At 41.8% G+C, this 19,087-nt stretch overlaps 1 protein-coding gene across 4 annotated transcripts in view; it reads right to left on the reverse strand.

Moving 5' to 3' along the window:
* FAT1 (FAT atypical cadherin 1) overlaps positions 1-19,087 on the reverse strand; it is a 142,685-nt gene that overhangs the window by 46,780 nt on the left and 76,818 nt on the right. For all 4 annotated transcript variants that reach the window (XM_078002554.1, XM_078002553.1, XM_015139660.3 and 1 more), the window contains exons 4-6: positions 4,833-4,894; positions 1,698-2,027; positions 1,106-1,316 (exon numbers count right to left, since the gene is read on the reverse strand). In XM_078002554.1, the coding sequence (XP_077858680.1) occupies positions 1,106-1,316; positions 1,698-2,027; positions 4,833-4,894 (603 nt within the window). The remainder of the gene's footprint in view (positions 1-1,105; positions 1,317-1,697; positions 2,028-4,832; positions 4,895-19,087) is intronic.

Below are 19,087 nucleotides of genomic sequence, written 5' to 3' on the forward strand. Positions count from 1 at the left end.
TCCAAGCACAGCAAGGTTACACAGCGAGGTCAGGTACTGCACAGCAGCAGCCTGTCGATCTGGAAATGTGATAAAAGTTAACAGAAAGCAAACAAACGATTTTGAGTATCGTTAACTATGAAAACAGTCTCTTTTTCCCCTTCCCTTAAAAGTATGCCATAAGAGTTTCATAGGTGTTGATGACATGGATTTCATACAATCACCAAACTGGTAAAAGAGCCCAACCATTTAGCATGAAAGTTCCAAAGGTAAGGCCTGGCCCGACACGCCCAGGGGTCTGGGTCCATCAGCCGCAACTTTGGGGGCTTGGGGGTAACATGACTAAGGGGTAGAAGAGGAAAAACGGACATAAAGTCTCCCCTAGAGAAATGAATCGCAACAGATACACTTGTTCTTAAATACCCTTGTAACTAAAATGTGAGGAAACAAACAAACAAAAAAATCTAAGATGCCAAAGTCTAATGTGAAATTTAAAAAATATGTTGACTAGGGTATTACATTCAATGTCTTACCTAAACTACATGACAAATAAGAAGAAATGGCTTTAGCAAGTAAACTTTACTGGAGGACGAAATAATCTAATGAATCCTCATTCCTGTTGAAAATGAGGTAAATAAAACTAAAAACCCATAGCTGGTACCATAACTTTAAAGGTACACGAATCAAAATTTGTAAGCTTATTCCCTCTTAAATATTGACATGTGACAGTCACACAGGCATAGTTACTTTAAATGTTCCAATCATATTCACTAAAAATAACAATGTTTTTAGTGGTTATGTTATCAATAATTAAACATTAAGAAGTTGTGCTTTTGGACCAAAACATTCAGGGCTTTTGTCTGTAACTCTTTGATGAACTTTTAAAAATTTTTACTTTTAAATTAATAACTTGGTAGAATAGAGGACCTATTTTAAACAAGTTTAATATATGCTATATATTGTGAAAAATTTTGCAATCAAAATATTATGGTTTAAAGCAAATTCTCCACCTGTCAATTGTATTCCCAATTTTAAATCCTGACACGTGCCCAAAACTCATCAAACCGTATGCAGATTCTCCTCAGTGTAACCCGTAAGGACAACGAAAACGAGGAGGAATGCTTACCCGTGATGTCAAACCAAAGAGGTATGCCAGGAGGCTCAACAGATATTACTCCAATCATGTGAGCAACGGGGTCACTTTCCATCACAGTAAAGGTAAAAAATGATTCTTCAAATGAAATGGGCTCCGGGGACGGTTTGGGTTTGGAGATCCATTCAATGTGGAGTCTGGTGGTCGATGACTTTTGAGGGCGACCATTGTCAACTGCCTTAATCTGTAACATTTGGGCAGAAGGGATTAAAAACAGCAAATCAGAAGTTACCACCCAGAAATGAATGGAGCACAGACTGGTTTGGTCTTAAACTGAGCCAATTTCAAACATTTAACATTTGTATACTGTGTGCTGAATGCTTGATGAAAGAACAATGATTTCATGACCAAATGCAACAGAAACAATGAGCACCCTGAGTGACAGATGAAAAGGAAAAACAAACCCATGCTTCTCCAACATCATCCGGCACTGCCTAATGGGGCCATTAGGTCACAAACACTTCAGCCATTTACAAAACAGAAATAAAGTTACTAAAGAAGAAATGCAAAATAAGGTTTATAGTCACAACATATAAAAAATTACACTACTACAATCTTAACTCACGGAAAGAATATCATATTCTCCAGCTGCTGAAAACTTCTTGGACGAAACCACCCCAGTTTTCGGTTCAATGAAGAATTTGCCGTGCTCATTCCCTTCTTCGATGCTGTAGGAGATTTCTGCATTGGGGCCTTCATCTTTGTCGGTGGCTATAACGCGATACAGGGGCTCCCGTCTGGCATTTCTTTCTCGGTCTGGCTTTTCCCGCTCAGGGAGTCTGATTTTGTAGAACTTTTGCAGAAACTGAGGTTTGTTGTCATTTTCATCAAGGATTTTCACAATGACTCTTGCAATGGTTGATTTGGGGGGACTACCATTGTCTGTCACAGTAACCTGTTATTTTAAAGTTAACAGATAAACATGTTAAGATACACTATATAAAAAGGATCTTCTTCCTAATGCTACTCCGCATGTGTGTAAAGCTCTACCTTTTGCAGGGCACGAGGACTCAGACACAGCAGCTCCTCATTCCAACAACAGCGCTGGAAGGAGGTGAGGCAGCACCTCCTATCTCTACAGGGAGAGAGTCACGGGTGCAGACAGGGCTAAGAACGAAACAGCCGCACCCCTGCACGCCTTCCTGACCATGCCGGCTCTCTTCTCACACTAGGGTAACTTGGAAAGTGAACCTCACGCAAACGTTAAGCTACCAAAAACTTAATACCTTTAGGCCGTGAAAGAGATACGTGAAGATTCGGCCTTACACATTTAAAGAGTCTTCTTAAAAACAATACACTCTACATACTTAAAAATAAAATTTCCAAATATCACGTAAAAAATGTTAAACTTCATCAATAAAATATACTAAATTGTCCATTTAAAAGTATGTGTTAAATAAATAGCACACCTTTTAATACTAGTAATCACCATTTTATTTTGGCTATTTTCCTCTACAGATGTTTTATAGGAGTGGACCTAAACATTTAAATTTAAGACCAACTCATTAAATAGATTTTCAGTAAAATGATGATAACTTTCATTTTAAGTAAACTATCCATACATTCTTATATTCTATTTCGGAAAAAATATCAGAGAGTCTTGAGGACTGCACTGATGACTGTTTCCATATCCATAAGAGACCATTTCACCCTTAAATCAAATGTTCACGTTTATGTCAATGGGTACATTAAAAGTAATGATATTAGTAATGCTTATTCTCCCCTCATCCACACCCCACCTTCTTCCAAATGAATTACCAAAACACTAAAAACAGTCAAGTAGACTGAAGTCTGGCAGTTGTAAATCCTGATTATTAAAGTGTGACTATACCCTGATGGTGCTTGTCAAAAATATTTAAGTAGTTGCTTTGCTTTGTATTATTTACCTTCCTAAGCTTTTTCAAAATAAAAGTATTGGTACTCTAATTTTAAACTCTCGAAACATTTCCTTTTCATCAGTTGGCATATGAGCTTTAGAAAAACAAGAAAGAGAAATACAAGCAAGCACTATGTTTTTTAGTATTCATCACCAAATTGTTCCTAACTTTGGGTTCAAGAACCAGTAGCTAGTCACAGCTTTCAACACGTAATGCAGACACACTATCTGTAAGACAGCCAAATCAATGCCAGCACTGGCTCTCAAATACACCACACCAAAAGGACCCTACTGAAAAATATACAAATTATGTATGCTGAAGGGGAAATTTATTTCCCATCAATGTCCAAAAATTACTTTCAAAGTGCTATACATCTGGTATCTGCTTCCACCTAGCCTTTGATACTCACTGAGAAAAGAGGGCTCTGGAGTGAGGTATGCAATTAATGTGAAATTTGCAAGGACTGGAGCAAAATGTCAATGTAACTACTGCTCTCCTATCTTCCCATCTGTTTATTTTTGTCAGCCACCGCACTCGCCCCTTCTGTCAATCCTTGTAGTGAGAGAATGAAAATTCAAAACTCTGCTCTATCATAAAGAAAATGAATTCAAGGGACCTTGACACTCTAAGAACTAAAAACTCAGATGTAGTAGATGAAGCAGTTCCTAACGGGGAAAGCACCGTGGCCGTGAAACCACCTTTCCCAGAGGGGATTCCCAATTCCCATGCACACACATGTGTACGCATGCACGCACACAGACACACACTGCACAACTACAAAAAACTAAGTATTTACTGACAACGTTAAGAAAACTTGACCAAGGATAAAATGAAATTAAGCAGGCATTATAAACAGCAATATTAAAAGAAATTTTCAGAAGTTACAGTTTAGAATTTTGTTACTTATACTGTTAGAGTGGAAGAAGAGCGCTGATAACTCAATTAAACAAAGGCAGGTGGTCTTTCCAAGCCTGACTCTGACAGTGAACACCAGCCTTCCACACGGGACACAGGGATCTCTCTACGGGGCCTCTCCGCGCTCTGCCTGTCTCTTAGCCGCTTCCTGATGACACAGACCTGCGATCTCATCAACCTCCGTCCACGTTACGCTCCACCTTCCCTCTCCAAGTTACTCGTGGTCTTTTTCTGCAATGGATTTACTATTAGCCAAAAACCAGGTGACCAATAAATGATAAGCAGCTGTGGGTTTTCTAAGGCCTAAAAGGCATTGTAAAGTAGCCATGAGAATGGCTTATTAGAACTTTCTAGAAGAGCACATCTGAGACTTCCATCTACTTTTACTTTTGAGGCATTTAAGAAGCACCAACTAAGTAATTCACAGTTTAAAATGCAAAAATAATGCAATTGTTTAAGAGCAAAAAAATGAATCTGGAAACAAATTACCTCTAGTTAAAAAGGTTGAAATAGATCTATAAACACCAACATAAATATATCTCAAAACATAATAGTAAGGGGGAAAAAAAGATGTATACAGAAAAATATCACTTAGGTAAATGCAAATGAATGCCACGTGACACTGTTTACTGTTCTGTTTGCCCCGTGTGTCTGCGTGAGCATAAAACACAAAGATCGGAATGGGGTCCATGACAGTGGCCATGCATTCTGGGAATGTCATTGACGGATAAAGGGCACAAGAGCTACATTCATTAACAATTTCCTTATATTCCTTTTTCCTAATAACCAGTAAATAATATTAATACAACAAAATATTAATAGCTAAGAATACTGGTTTATGGGAACAAGATTGTTCTTTCATGATACTTATAACTGAATCTTTAAGTATTAAAGATTAAAAAAAATACCTCTAATATGTGTTCATCTTGCTGTTCTCGGTCTAGCTTCCTTGATGTAGTTGTGATGAGACCTGTAAAATGGTAACAGTTCATTAATCCTCACAAAATAAGGTCAATTACAAAATATTGCAATTAAAATCACACTCTTGGCCAGGCACAGGGAGCTCACGCCTGTAATCCCAGCACTCTGGGAGGCCCAGGCGGGTGGATCACTTGAGGTCAGGAGTTGGAGGCCAGCCTGGCCAACATGGTGAAACCCTGTCTCTACAAAAAATACAAAAATTAATCAGGCGAGGTGACGCGTGACTGTAATCCCAGCTACTTGGGAGACTGAGGCAGGAACTGCTTGAACCTGGGAGGTGCAGGTTGCTGTGAGCAGAGATCACACCAGTGCACTCCAGCCTGGGCAACACAGTGAGACTCCGTCTCAAAAATAAAATATAAAACAAAACCAAACTCTTTTAAAAGTCTAAGCGAATTTCTTCTCAAGAAAAAAAGAAGAAAGAAATTTCTTACTAAAGAAATTTAATTTCCAGGTATGGTTAGTTATTTTGTCTACAAACAATAGCATACTTTATACTTTCTTACTTTAATGACTCATAAATATATTGGATAAATGACAAATAGTAAGAAAGTAGAAAAACTCAAATCAGTTACATTTTCTGTTTGTTAGTGATTTCAATACACAATTTGTCAGAAAAGATTTTTTAAAGTGAGATGAAGTTATATAGGATTTCAATCTCATCCATCTCCTTTAACTGCTCAAGAGATAACTGAGAGTTGACAGAAATAACTTCTACAACTGTATTAAAAAAAGGGCTATTGAAAATAAAATGTTAACTCTAATTTATTATCTTTGAATTATCCACTCTCATAAATAAAGAACTGTTATAAAAAGCAATGTAATTTTCTGGGTAATCTTGCTCATTTAATTTCTCATACAAGAAAATTAATGATTCTCAAATTCCATATTCTAGAAAAAAAAATTTCCTATCAAACTAGGATATCTGTACGAGTTTTGAACTCTCTTGAGAACTTTAATAACTGCTCAACTGTCAGCATATGTTGGAACTAGAAGGTAATTACAATTTATAAAATGTATTCTTGTGCTTCACCAAAACCACAAACAAAATTCCCCTAACCACTAAAATGTCATCCCCAATCTGTGTTGATGGTGACAGGTGCACCCAGCATGATCTGCACCTCTGACCTTAAAATCAGGTGGAGCCTGTGTGGCAGGACAATTACCAGGGCTAAACGCTCTCCTGCCAGCGTTTTTTTTTTTTTTTTTTTTCCTCCATAGGGAAATACTTCAAATAATTCACATTTAGGAATAGACTTTATTAATCTAATTTATTTTCTCCCATAATCTTAACTAATTTCACTGAACTATCAATTAAGGGATATTCAAAATGTTTCTCCGCAGTTGTAAGTGAAAGCTTTGTGTTTTCATTTAATTCAAAGGTTTCTTTTTTCCTTAAGTAGTTACTAAGAATCTAAATCAACACTATTTTCCTCACAATTCGACACAGTGTTCTCTTTTTAACAAGGACAACAGAAGACTATATCATACCTCCACACTGGGGTTTTCCCAGACCACACGTATAGATTAAAAGGGGCTAAAGGGAAATGCTTCACACTGCTTAAGGGTGTAAAAATGACACTTAAATGTGGCACAAGCTTAATTTTCATTAGTCAAAAACCTTTTAAGTTAAATCTTTTTTCCCCTACCAAAAATGTACCACCCTCTCCTAACTGTGGTTGTAAATAGTTCAGGAACGACAAGAAGCCATTTGATTAGTCCCACATCTAATTATTGTAATGTGTCCACCAGGAAGTCGTGATCGATGGTAACATCACGTGGAAGAGCAGCTTGACACATTCACAGGAAAACAGTATTCTTCTGGAGGGCACTTAATCACTCACCAGACAGCACTGTGCAAATACTTGTGAGCAAATACAATTCCTCACTCTACGATTTACTTACAGCACACAAGAAGGCTAACGAAAGCTGTACCTGTGTCCCTACTACCAATTCCACGTCAAAAGGCTGGGCGTGCTGGCTAATACCTGCAATCCCAGCACTTTGGGAGGCTGAGGCGGGCGGATCACCTGAGCTAAGAAGTTCGAGACCAGCCTGGCCAACATGGCAAAACCCTGTCTCTACTAAAAATACAAAAAACTAGCCAGCATGGTGGCATGTACCTGTAATCCCAGCTACTCAGGAGGCTGAGGCAGAAAAATTGCTTGAACCAGGGAGGAGGAGGCCGCAGTGAGCTGAGATTGTACCACTGCACTCAGCTTGGGTGACAGAGCAAGCCTCTGTCTAAAAAAAAAAAAAATCCACAAAAAGTCAAAAGGCTACCTGACCACCTCCTTCCTGGGTCTGAAATTATCTGCATGTTCTATAGGCCTCAAATTAATTCTCCTCTGTTAACTCAGATGGACCATTAATCCCATCCCAATGCAATGAATGGTAATGCCCCTTTCTTTCCATTTCAGTCTGACTACCCCGAGTCACTGTCTCACCCCTCCGTTTACACTGAAGTGGGTTTAAACTCACTGCGGGGACTCGCGTGGGTTCCTGCTGCTGGATTCTCCAAGTCCTAATATTTCTTCTATCATGATATTACTCCACAGTATTAAAGCCCCTCATTTAAAAATAAGTCTCTTTTCTATACTGGAAAACCCATGAGGACACAGACTGTCTTTCTTGCATAGCTTGCTCATGCAGCTCTCTCTCTCTCTTACCCTCAAGAAACACTTAAATGTGTGAACATGTGAATTTCTTAAAACCATGAAATAGCAGAATTAAAAATATGATCTAGAGTGAGAGAGATACATAAACTCCTGTAAACCTGAAAATGATATAAGTGAGCCAACAGAGAACCCTTTAGTACATACTTATAGGCAGGGTGTGTACCAGGTGCTGCGATAGGTCGTCAGGTGCCGGCAGCAGCACGCTGCAGGTATTAAGAAGCACAGATCTGAAGTGCAGGGAAGAAGTTGTGGGCACACAGACAGGTGTGCTTCAGACCACAAGCACAGAAGTGAGTATGAAAACTAAAGAGAACAGTGGACCTATAAAAAAGGTAAAGAAAATAGCAGGCTGATTTTCAGCCTAGGAAGCAATCTGCTGGAAGAGAAGCTTGGTTTCCCAGAAGCCAAAAGCAAGGGATTTTAAGGAGGACGTACTTCAGAGAAGCCTGGAAGGAAAGAGAAAGTGAGGCAGGAAGCAGACCTGGAGAAGTATTTCTTTTACGAAGAGGAGATTGTCTCGCATGTAACCGTAAACGACAAAAGAGAAGACGAAGATCTAGACCCCCGCTAACAACTACAGTCGCCACCCGAGGCCAGTGAAATTTAAATTAATTAAAATTCAGTAAAGTTTACGCTTCAGTTTCTCAATCACACTAAGCCAATTTCCAGGGTGCCGCAGCCCCTGTGGGCCAGTGACGACAGCATGGAGCAAGGCAGACGCAGATGTGCTCCCCACGCAGGAAGCTGCTGGACAGCACCGGTCTACACACGAGACACAATTCACAAATCAAGGTCCTGCAAGAAACCCTGGAAGTTGCATTTACTTCTCTGTGAAGAACACATAAGATATTTCAGACTGACAAAACAAACAAATAACAACAAAAAAACCTTTCTGAATTCACAACACTCTTAGCAAAAAGAATCTTAGCAAGGCTGCCATAGCGCTTTTCCCTAATGCCATCTCCAGAGAAAGGCCGTGCACGAGTGTCCTATGGGGGCGGCACTAGGTGGTGCACCCCTCTGCAAAAAAATTAGGGTAAAATTAAGGCTTCTTGTGGGATTTTCATACAGAATGAAAACAGAATTTCCTAATGAAGCAATGAAATACTAGGCGTTCTGGGTGTCTTTTAGAGGTGTACTTTATCTTACAGCAATCTGCACACTGTGTGCCTGACCCCCAGGAATGCTACCCGAACCCCCTGCACGCTGGCCATGCGAAACAATCTATCGAACGCGTTCTGTGTTCACGCCCACTCATGCCTCTGTGAGCATCACTCCAGCTCATCACCCCCCGACCCCTGCCCACCTGAAACATCTACTTCAAACATACTTCCAAAGTACAACTGCTCCATGTACCCACTACCTGTTAGTAGCCTAGTAGGTAGGAAGTGTCCTCGTAAGTATATCCACTTCTTTCATTTTCGACATCTGTGCTCATCTGCAATATTTTTGCCAAATTCCAGAAAGATATATACTTAAAGGAAACTGTACAGAACTTCAGAACTAAAGAGAAACCTTTAAGATTATCAAGTTCAGTTGCCTGAACCAAAGGGAAGTTAAAATTTTCCAAGTCCACTAGTAAGTCATTAACAAAACCAGGAGTAGGATTTCGTTCTCTTGAGGCTCAGATGAGTGTTTTTTTTCTCCCTATTTTTCACACCTAACTGTGTAATCGGCTGCGTTATAGTATTCCAACTCTCCATGAACTCTGAACTGTGACTTTCATAAACTGTAAGGAAAAAACAGGAATGATTCATCATCAGTCATTTAATAGGTCCACAAAAGCAAGTTAGTAGATAAAAGAGGAGGCAAAAGCAGAAAAACATATATGCAATTGTTTTCTTTTTGTAACTTTGTGTTTTATCTTCCTCTTCTGCCAAGCACTGATAATTAAAAATAGAAAGGAAGAAAAACGAGAAATTTTTTTTCCTTGGTCCAGAAAAACGCTTTCTATATAACAAAACCACGATAAATGTAGGTGGGCTGAGACAGCAGACACAGTATATTCTCACCAATGAGCAGTTACCAGGTCACCCCATAAATGTATGCACAACGCAGGAACCAAACTTTATGGCACTTGATGAACGTCATTAAAAACCACTCATGGCCTTTCAATGCCACTTTAGACATTTAGAGATGAGTTCATTTAGAACAGAAAGAATGTCAGATCAGCTATAATGTTTCAATTATAAATCAATAGCAAAACCATCTCCAAACTTCTCAAAATTCAAGAGATAAAATAGACTTTGCAAAGTAGATAGACGTAAAAGTGAACATCAAAGGACTAGCAGGTGAAGACAGTCCTGTGACATGGTCCACGCAGCTGAAGTGATCTGTGCATTCAGTCTACTGTGTTGTACTGTCCACTCAGAAAGTGGAGATAAGACAGTCTTGTTTGCAAGAAACCGGGATGAAGGCTAGAAGTTGGCAAAGACTACTTTATATGTGAGAAACAATAAGACAGGCTAGATTATAGGGCACTAACAGAGAACACGGCACAGGAGCTACACACAGAAAACAGGAAGCAGGAAGAAGGCTCTTGCCAGCAACTCTGTGTTCCAGGAAAGTGTGGACTTCGTTGGATGAGAAGACATGTGGTCTAGTCATTCGTGCTGCTCCAGCAGACAACCCACCCACCATTGCCCGATATGTGAGTGAGGCCACCGAGGACCAGCTGGCCACTAGCCAACCCTGCACAAGAGTGGAAGAAGCGCCCAGCAGAACCCTAAACTAAATTATGAGTTATTTCAAGAGTGGAAGAATCGTCCAGCAGAGCCCTAACCTAAATTATGACAGTTATTTCAAGCCACTCAATTTTGACAGTTTGTTAGCCAAGGTATTATGTTTTAATATATACTTCATTACATATGTGTGTGTGTGTATATGTATATATATATATAAACTCTCTAAGCCTGTAAAAAATTGAGATATCTCCACATATGTATATGTGTATATCTTCACATATGTATGTGTAAATATGTGAAGATATCCCAGTTTTTACAGGCTTAGAGAGATTAAGTTGCTTACTCAATGTCATTTAGCAAAGTACTGAAGTTGGGGGTTCAATAAATCTAGTAAGTCTACATTAAAAGTGAAAGAAACCAGGGGGGCATGAAGACTTTGGTTCTGTAAAAAATAAAGTGCAACATCAGCACTGTGGATAAAAATAGATGGCATAATCCCAGCACTTTGGGAGGCCAAGGCAGGTTAATCACTTGAAGGTAGGAGTTCGAGACCAGCCTGGTCAACATGGAGAAACCCGATCTCTACTAAAAATTCAAAAATTAGCTGGGTGTGGTGGCGTGCACCTGTAATCCCAGCTACTTGGGAGGCTAAGGCGTGAGACTCATTTGAACCTGGGAAGCGGAGGTTGCAGTGAGCCAAGAGCAGGCCACTGCAATTGAGACTAGGTGACAGAGTGAGACTGTCCCATTCATATATATGAAAGATGGCAGCTAGAGAAGGAAAAATATAGGATTTCTGAATAGGATTCAGGTCCAACTGCAACGAGAGAGCAAGCACTTGCGATCTGTAGTAAGAGTCATCGACAACCCCATACTGTAAAGGACAGGGTCCTGGCTCTAAAGGAAGGAAACTCTGCAGCCCTGTGTTCACCTCACCTGGAAGGAAACTTACTTGGAACCACTTTTCAATCACTCTACTAGAGAATGAGCAGAGGAAGGGAAAAGATCAAGGGAAAAAGGTAAAAATCTGGTCACCTGATACCTTTCTTTTACTCTGGTTATTTTCCTCTACCCCCTACAATGATTTCAGCCTTTCCACCCTTTTATTTTACAATAATTCATGAACCACAGCCATACACGTTCTAGAAAAGCACTGTCCAACAGAAATTTCTGTGACGATTTGTGTGTTCTATAATTTGCATTGTCCAATATGGTAGCACCAGGCCACATGTGGCCACTACATGCTTGAAATGGAGCTAATGTCACCAAAGAACTGAATTTTAAATTTAAATAATCTAAATTAAATAGTCACCCATTATGTCTGATCCTTTATAGCACCTCCAATGTCAAAACTAAAAACTTTAACATCTGCAATATTCAAAATCTTTTTCTGTGGTTAAAATTTGAAGCAAAAATACTTATCTAAATCCAAATTTTTGTAGACATCTGTCTTAATCCTACATAGAAAAAAAAAAAAAACCAAGGAAAAGTTTCCCAGATTTTGACTGTGCTGACACTGCCCTGCCACGCTCCTGCCCACCGTTCTCTGCTGTGCGTCTCCACTTGGCTCAGCGGGCAACGAAGAGGGCTGCTTCAGAATCGCTGCTTTGCTGCTTCACTTGAACACGTAACAACCAAGAGGCTCTGTGCTTAGCTGTGACTCGGAGAATCACTACTAGTTTTTTGTTTTGTTTTTGCTTCTTTTTCCTAAGCACTAAAAGTGAATAAATTAATCTATGTTCATAAACAGTAGTGATGTCATAATGTTTACGATCTCAGTCACCCACTTGTTCAGTCTGCACCGTTATTCAACTGCTCAGAATACTGTTCCCGAATGTCACCATGAGAGACATATACAAAAGTCAAGGCTCTTGTCCTCAAAGGCATACAATTTATTTAAAGAAACAACCCCTACATGTAAAAGGCAGAGGTGAATATTAAACTGTTCTCTCACAGTTCGCTTTTTAGCCAACACGAATTATGTGCTTCCCAAGACCCAGCTCTGGGCTAGGCATTTTACATACGTCACTCTCACTGGGTACTAACAGCAACCCTAGAAGCGACCTATCAATATACTATGTTTATTTTTAAGATAACTGAGGTTTGGAGAGATAAAATCATAGCCAGCTAAATGCAACGCTGAGATTTGACCCCAAGTCTGATTCCAGAGTCCAAGCTCTTAATTCACATAGACAACTCTGAATGTATCTATCATAATCCTATTTAATACGTATAATGACTATACAACAAAATTATTCAGTGATCTCACTTTCCTCTAGGATTCGAACGTTCTCTCCAGCAAGCCCAGGTCCTTTTGCAGGAAGGAGTCCTCTGGGATCCATCCCTTTCTCACAATGTTTTATTCAGCACAGCATTATTTTGACCAACCCTTGACTGCAAGCATGCACTTTAGGTACACACCATTTTCACCCAATGATTTCTCTGAAACACTTTCATATATTTACTCTATACTAAGTTTAAGAACTGTAATCATAGTATATTTGGTGGTAAAGGAAGTGTCTCGTTTAAGTTGTAGGGGTCTTCAGTGTAATTTCTTCAGGAGTTGTTACTACCGGGATCTGGAAGTTAGATTTCTACCCTTCAATCCTGACTGTGGCAGGGACTGCTCCCAGGGACATTCAGTGTGCTTTAAGAATCAGCAACACTAAGGACAATTACAATAAAACACCCGTAATACACTCAAGGGCAGACTGTGAAACTGACACTGCTCGGGTAACTTTTAGATAAGGAGTACTACAAAAACCAGCAAGGCAAGGTGCTGATGAGACATGCATATATGTGTACAGATGTAACGTGTACGCACACTCCTGTGCACACAAGTTGTGACACGTTAAACCCTGAAATATTACTTCTGGCTACTCCTGGGAAATGGAACAGGTGGCTGGAGGGAAGAGAAGAGGAGAACTTCATTTTATACACTACTTTATTGTGGCAATCTTTAATCTTTAACGAGCATATTACTCAAATAAATTTAAATATTAAAACATTTTAAAGCTCAGAGTGAAAATATAGAAATACTCGATGGCTGAAAACTAAACTTAGGCTCGAAAATCTCAAATACATTATTTTTTAAGCCTTAAATATATACATTAATATACGGCCATGTATACAAAAAACTCAGACTTCTTAGAAATATTAAAGTGGCATATCCTCTATACGACTTTTTCTAATGTTTTTGAGTTGCAGCAAATTTTTAATGAAATGGGTCATGGGTGCTAAGTACCCTCTTACTGTAAAAACAAAGTTTGCTAAAGCCAGAATGTCTTTCACGACGCTCTAGCCCAAATCCTGTACCTTAAAACATGAGGAAATGAGGTCTAGGCATGTGGAATAAATTCCTGAAGGTCTGAGTCAGCAGAAGAGTGGCGCTCCCACCGAGGACACTGTTCGGAAGGCGCTACTGCTTGAGCCTTTTCCTGCAGAGGTGTGCATCGGGATCACGGGGTGTGAACGCCAAACCCCCCTTCTTCCCGCCCCGGGCCAGGGCCACCAAATCACGCTCTTCACTCACGAGGACCCAGACTGTACAATCTCATAAAGGTTTCCCGGTGATTCCATCCCATGCTGACCTCAGCACAGGTGCTGAACGAAGTTGAAAAAAATTCACTCTTAACAGTTTTGTTTTCAGTCTTTATAATAACTACTACTGGACTTATTCTGGAACAAAGCATATTGTCTATTTCTTTAAAATACTATTGGAGATACAGAAACACAATAGTACTATGGACATAGGAGAAATAAACAGTATTTCTCAAGTATGGTTCTTACGTACCATAAGAAGCATAATTAACGTTGCAAAAAAAACGCAACAAAGAAGTGGCCAGAAGAGCCCACCTGAAGATTCCACCTGTTCTTCAACTGCTTACTAAGTCCTGAAACATCACCCAGAATCCTCCTGACAAGTCTGCAACTACTGACCAAATCATTAAAGCCTGTTAGAACGTAAGTTAAGTGAAATGTAGTCTTTACAACATTAAAAAAAAAAAAAAAAAAATCTAAATGGCTATATACATTTCCACTGAACAGCCACTGAACAGCCTATTTTCCGTCTTTTTGAAAATACCTTTGTGGTAGATGGAATGGTGGCTCCTGGAAGCTGTGAGCGTGAACTGACTTGGATAAGCATCCCTGAAGACGTAATTAAGAACCTCAAGAGGAGACCACCTTGGATTTATGGTGGCCCTAAATTCAAGAGCAAGAGTCTTTTTAAGAGAAAGGTAGAGGGAGATTTGAGTCAGAGACCCAGGCAAGAAGGGCATCTGATGACTGAGCCAGAGACTGGAGTGGTGCTGTCTCAAGTCAGCAGGTGCCTGGAGACCGGGAGAAGCGAGGATGGGTCCTCCCTCAGTGCCTTCAGAGGGAGCGAGGCCCTCACGGCCCCTGGAATTCAAACTTCTGGCCTCCAGAATTGCGACAGAATCCACCTCTGTCGTTTAAATTTGTGGAAAGCAGCCTTAGGGAAATACACCTGTTTTTTAATACATTGATGGCTTTATTGAGGTATAAGTGATATATAAAAAACTACATACGTTTAAGGTACATAATTTGATGAGTTTGGATATACACACGAATATATCTTTTTATTTGGACAGCAAATTAAAGTACTGAAAACATATTTTCTAAAAGAATTGGGTAACACTGGCAAACAATTCTGTAATTCAGAGATAGCCACTTTTATTACTTTCTGTATTTTATCAGTGTCTTCACTTGAAATGTTTTATGGCTTTGTAGGCTTCTCACTCTACATACGAGACAAAAAGCAGAGGATTAAACAAGTAACTCAGCTCCAAAGGTGATCTGGGATCACTTAAAAAAAATAAAATTCCCAAGTCAAGTCATGATGCTGTCCCTCAGGGGAGAAGAGAACAGGATCCCTCAGAGGAGGAGAGAGCAGGATCCCTCAGAGGAGGAGAGAACAGGATCCCTCAGGGGAGGAGAGAACAGGATCCCTCAGAGGAGGAGAGAGCAGGATCCCTCAGGAGGAGGAGAGAAGAGGATCCCTCAGAGGAGGAGAGAGCAGGATCCCTCAGGAGGAGGAGAGAGCAGGATCCCTCAGGGGAGGAGAGAGCAGGATCCCTCAGAAGAGGAGAGAACAGGATCCCTCAGAGGAGGAGAGAACAGGATCCCTCAGAGGAGGAGAGAGCAGGATCCCTCAGAGGAGGAGAGAACAGGATCCCTCAGAGGAGGAGAGAACAGGGTCCCTCAGAGGAGGAGAGAGCAGGATCCCTCAGGGGAGGAGAGAGCAGGATCCCTCAGAAGAGGAGAGAACAGGATCCCTCAGAGGAGGAGAGAGCAGGATCCCTCAGAGGAGGAGAGCAGGATCCCTCAGAGGAGGAGAGAACAGGATCCCTCAGAGGAGGAGAGAACAGGGTCCCTCAGAGGAGGAGAGAGCAGGATCCCTCAGGAGGAGGAGAGAAGAGGATCCCTCAGAGGAGGAGAGAACAGGATCCCACGGAGGAGGAGAAAACAGGATCCCTCAGGGGAGGAGAGAACAGGATCCCTCAGGAGGAGGAGAGAGCAGGATCCCTCAGGGGAGGAGAGAACAGGATCCCTCAGAGGAGGAGAGAACAGGATCCCTCAGGGGAGGAGAGAACAGGATCCCTCAGGGGAGGAGAGAACAGGATCCCTCAGAGGAGGAGAGAACAGGATCCCACGGAGGAGGAGAAAACAGGATCCCTCAGGGGAGGAGAGAACAGGATCCCTCAGGAGGAGGAGAGAGCAGGATCCCTCAGGGGAGGAGAGAACAGGATCCCTCAGAGGAGGAGAGAACAGGATCCCTCAGAGGAGGAGAGAACAGGATCCCTCAGAGGAGGAGAGAACAGGATCCCTCAGGAGGAGGAGAGAACAGGATCCCTCAGGAGGAGGAGAGAGCAGGATCCCTCAGGAGGAGGAGAGAGCAGGATCCCTCAGGGGAGGAGAGAGCAGGATCCCTCAGAGGAGGAGAGAACAGGATCCCTCAGAGGAGGAGAGAACAGGATCCCATGAGGAGGAGAGAGCAGGATCCCTCAAGAGGAGGAGAAAACAGGATCCCTCAGAGGAGGAGAGAACAGGATCCCTCAGGAGGAGGAGAGAGCAGGATCCCTCAGGGGAGGAGAGAGCAGGATCCCTCAGAGGAGGAGAGAACAGGATCCCTCAGAGGAGGAGAGAACAGGATCCCATGAGGAGGAGAGAGCAGGATCCCTCAAGAGGAGGAGAAAACAGGATCCCTCAGAGGAGGAGAGAACAGGATCCCTCAGGAGGAGGAGAGAGCAGGATCCCTCAGGAGGAGGAGAGAAGAGGATCCCTCAGGGGAGGAGAGAAGAGGATCCCTCAGGGGAGGAGAGAGCAGGATCCCTCAGGGGAGGAGAGAAGAGGATCCCTCAGGGGAGGAGAGAGCAGGATCCCTCAGGGGAGGAGAGAACAGGATCCCTCAGAGGAGGAGAGAACAGGATCCCTCAGGGGAAGAGAGAACAGGATCCCTCAGGAAAGGAGAGAGCAGGATCCCTCAGGAGGAGGAGAGAGCAGGATCCCTCAGGAGAAGGAGAAAACAGGATCCCTCAGGGGAGGAGAGAACAGGATCCCTCAGGAGGAGGAGAGAGCAGGATGCCGCGGCTCTGGAATGGGGCTTCCTCAACATCGCTGGTGGAGAACCACAATTCAGCTAAGTCTTGTTTTCAGTTACGAATATATAAAATATGACACAAACCACACATCAGTTCTGAGTATATTATTTCCCCTCCATAATAGAAAAACTCCCTAAATATTGACTTAGCAACTCTATTCATATGAATAAATTCTAGCTTAAAGCCTGTAACACACAAAGTTCCAGCTCTAAAGCTGTTTCATGTAAGAACCAAGACAGAACAGACGCTTCAATTCCGAGGAAAGTAAAACAGCCTCTATGTCCTCGAGGGCTCACTCCACCAGCAACACGGGCCTGGGGGTACAGTGGCTTAATCAAAATGTGTTTGCAAAAATAATTTGCCTAATGTTGTCTTTAGTCAGAAAAACTTACCTGTGCTCACCCCGTGTTTACCCAAACTGTCCTTCCGATTTTAACCATACCTGTTGCTTCTGTTATACAGAAGAAAGGACAGTAAAAAGGCCTAATACTAGGAAAAATGAACATAAATTACATAAACAGGGAAGATACCAGAGGTCAGAGATTTAAGTAAAAGTGCTTTAGAACTTTATAGGACACGTTACAAATCTTGGGCTCCTAAAAATTGTTGTAAAGGTCCGCGGTTCAGTGTTGAAAGAGAGCTTGCTCGGAGTTAGGTAAAAAAGCTACCAGAAAACTACAGGGACCCACAAGACGCCTGGAAAACAAAGAGGGCCACAAAACCGGTCATTATTTTGATTTTTACAATGAGGTATTAAAGTAAAATAAAGCAACATGAGATGCAGAAATAACAGACTCTAACTGTGGAACTCCAGGTAGCACCTGACTGTGCCTTTGTAAACACGTCATCCATGGAACATTCGAGTCTACTGATCTGTACCCAACCAGCTTAAATAAAAGGAAACGGCCCCAGACCCAGGCTGTGTATGTGACTGAGAGATCCCGGTGCAGGCCTGAGAGCTGTACAGTGGGGTGGGCAGAAGGCGCAGGTGAGCGGGGAGTGACAGAAACGGCACCAAGGGCAGCGACTGTCTGCTTCAACTGCTAGGCCTCCTCTTCCAGTGGGTGAAAGGAAAAGTCCTTCAAATGTGGCTGCTTTTAAAAATCTTTCATGAGTATCATGCCTGGTTCTGCGGTGGATACAATAATGAATGAGGGTGGCCCTGGCCCATAAGGACCTGAGCCAACGCTGGATCCCCCCGAAACATACACCAGAGTCACCACTGACCACGCAGAGCCGACAAGCCGACTGCCCACTGGCGGGAAGGCATCACGTCCTCCGCTTCCGCAAAACAGACTGCCTTGCTGGCCATGAGCAAACACGCAACTTTTCCTTCACTCATCACTCAGCATCCAGCCCCTCAGAGCCCTAGACTGTGAGCTCAGAGATCCTCGGCAGCGCCACCCTGTCTTTATTCGGTGCTGTTCTAAGACCGCATTTCACCACAGCCTGCTGCGAGCTCGTTTGGCAGCTGTGGCCATCTGAGCAGCTATTGTTTGTCACTGCAGTACTGGTGCCGGCAGGATTAGGCGTGGAGCCAAAAATGGAATTCTATTCATAGAATGGCAAGGCTGGAAAGCCGCTCAGAACTCATTTGGTTCAAACTTTCAGAGTTCCAAAGAAAACACTAATAAAATTAATCAAATGACTAGTCTAAAGTCACACGGGGCGTCACACAGGGAGCCTGTACCCTACAGTCTTCAGACGTCTCTTCTGGCTTCAATTCTATCTCACTAGCTGTTTCTTGTTGAAAATTGATGGCGTTAAAACATAAGATCGACGGCAAAACTCAATTTACAGGGAACTGCCTTCAGTGATCTTATAAATGCCAGATATAGCAGGGAGAGAAAGAGAGAGTAGGGTACACAACCCATTTTATAAGGTTAACATCATGTTGACATAAAAAGACTAATCTCGGGCACCCACATGCAAAATCTTAACTATAATTTTAGCAAATAATATTCAGCAGCTATAGAAAAACCAAATGCTCCTGACAGAATTTATCATAAAGATTCAAGTTAACCGATTTAAGGAGGAAAAAGCTTGTCATCATCAACATCGGCAGAAATGTACTGAATAAAATGTGACTTCCTGCAAACTTTGGAGATAATATACTTCACTTATTTTATAAAATAATAACGAGCATGAAAAAGAGGTAGGAAAAAAATCTACAGATTCCACCTTAAAATATTTGCCT

This window comes from Macaca mulatta, chromosome 5 (genome assembly GCF_049350105.2).
Source record: "Macaca mulatta isolate MMU2019108-1 chromosome 5, T2T-MMU8v2.0, whole genome shotgun sequence".
Classification (NCBI taxonomy): Eukaryota; Metazoa; Chordata; class Mammalia; order Primates; family Cercopithecidae; genus Macaca; species Macaca mulatta.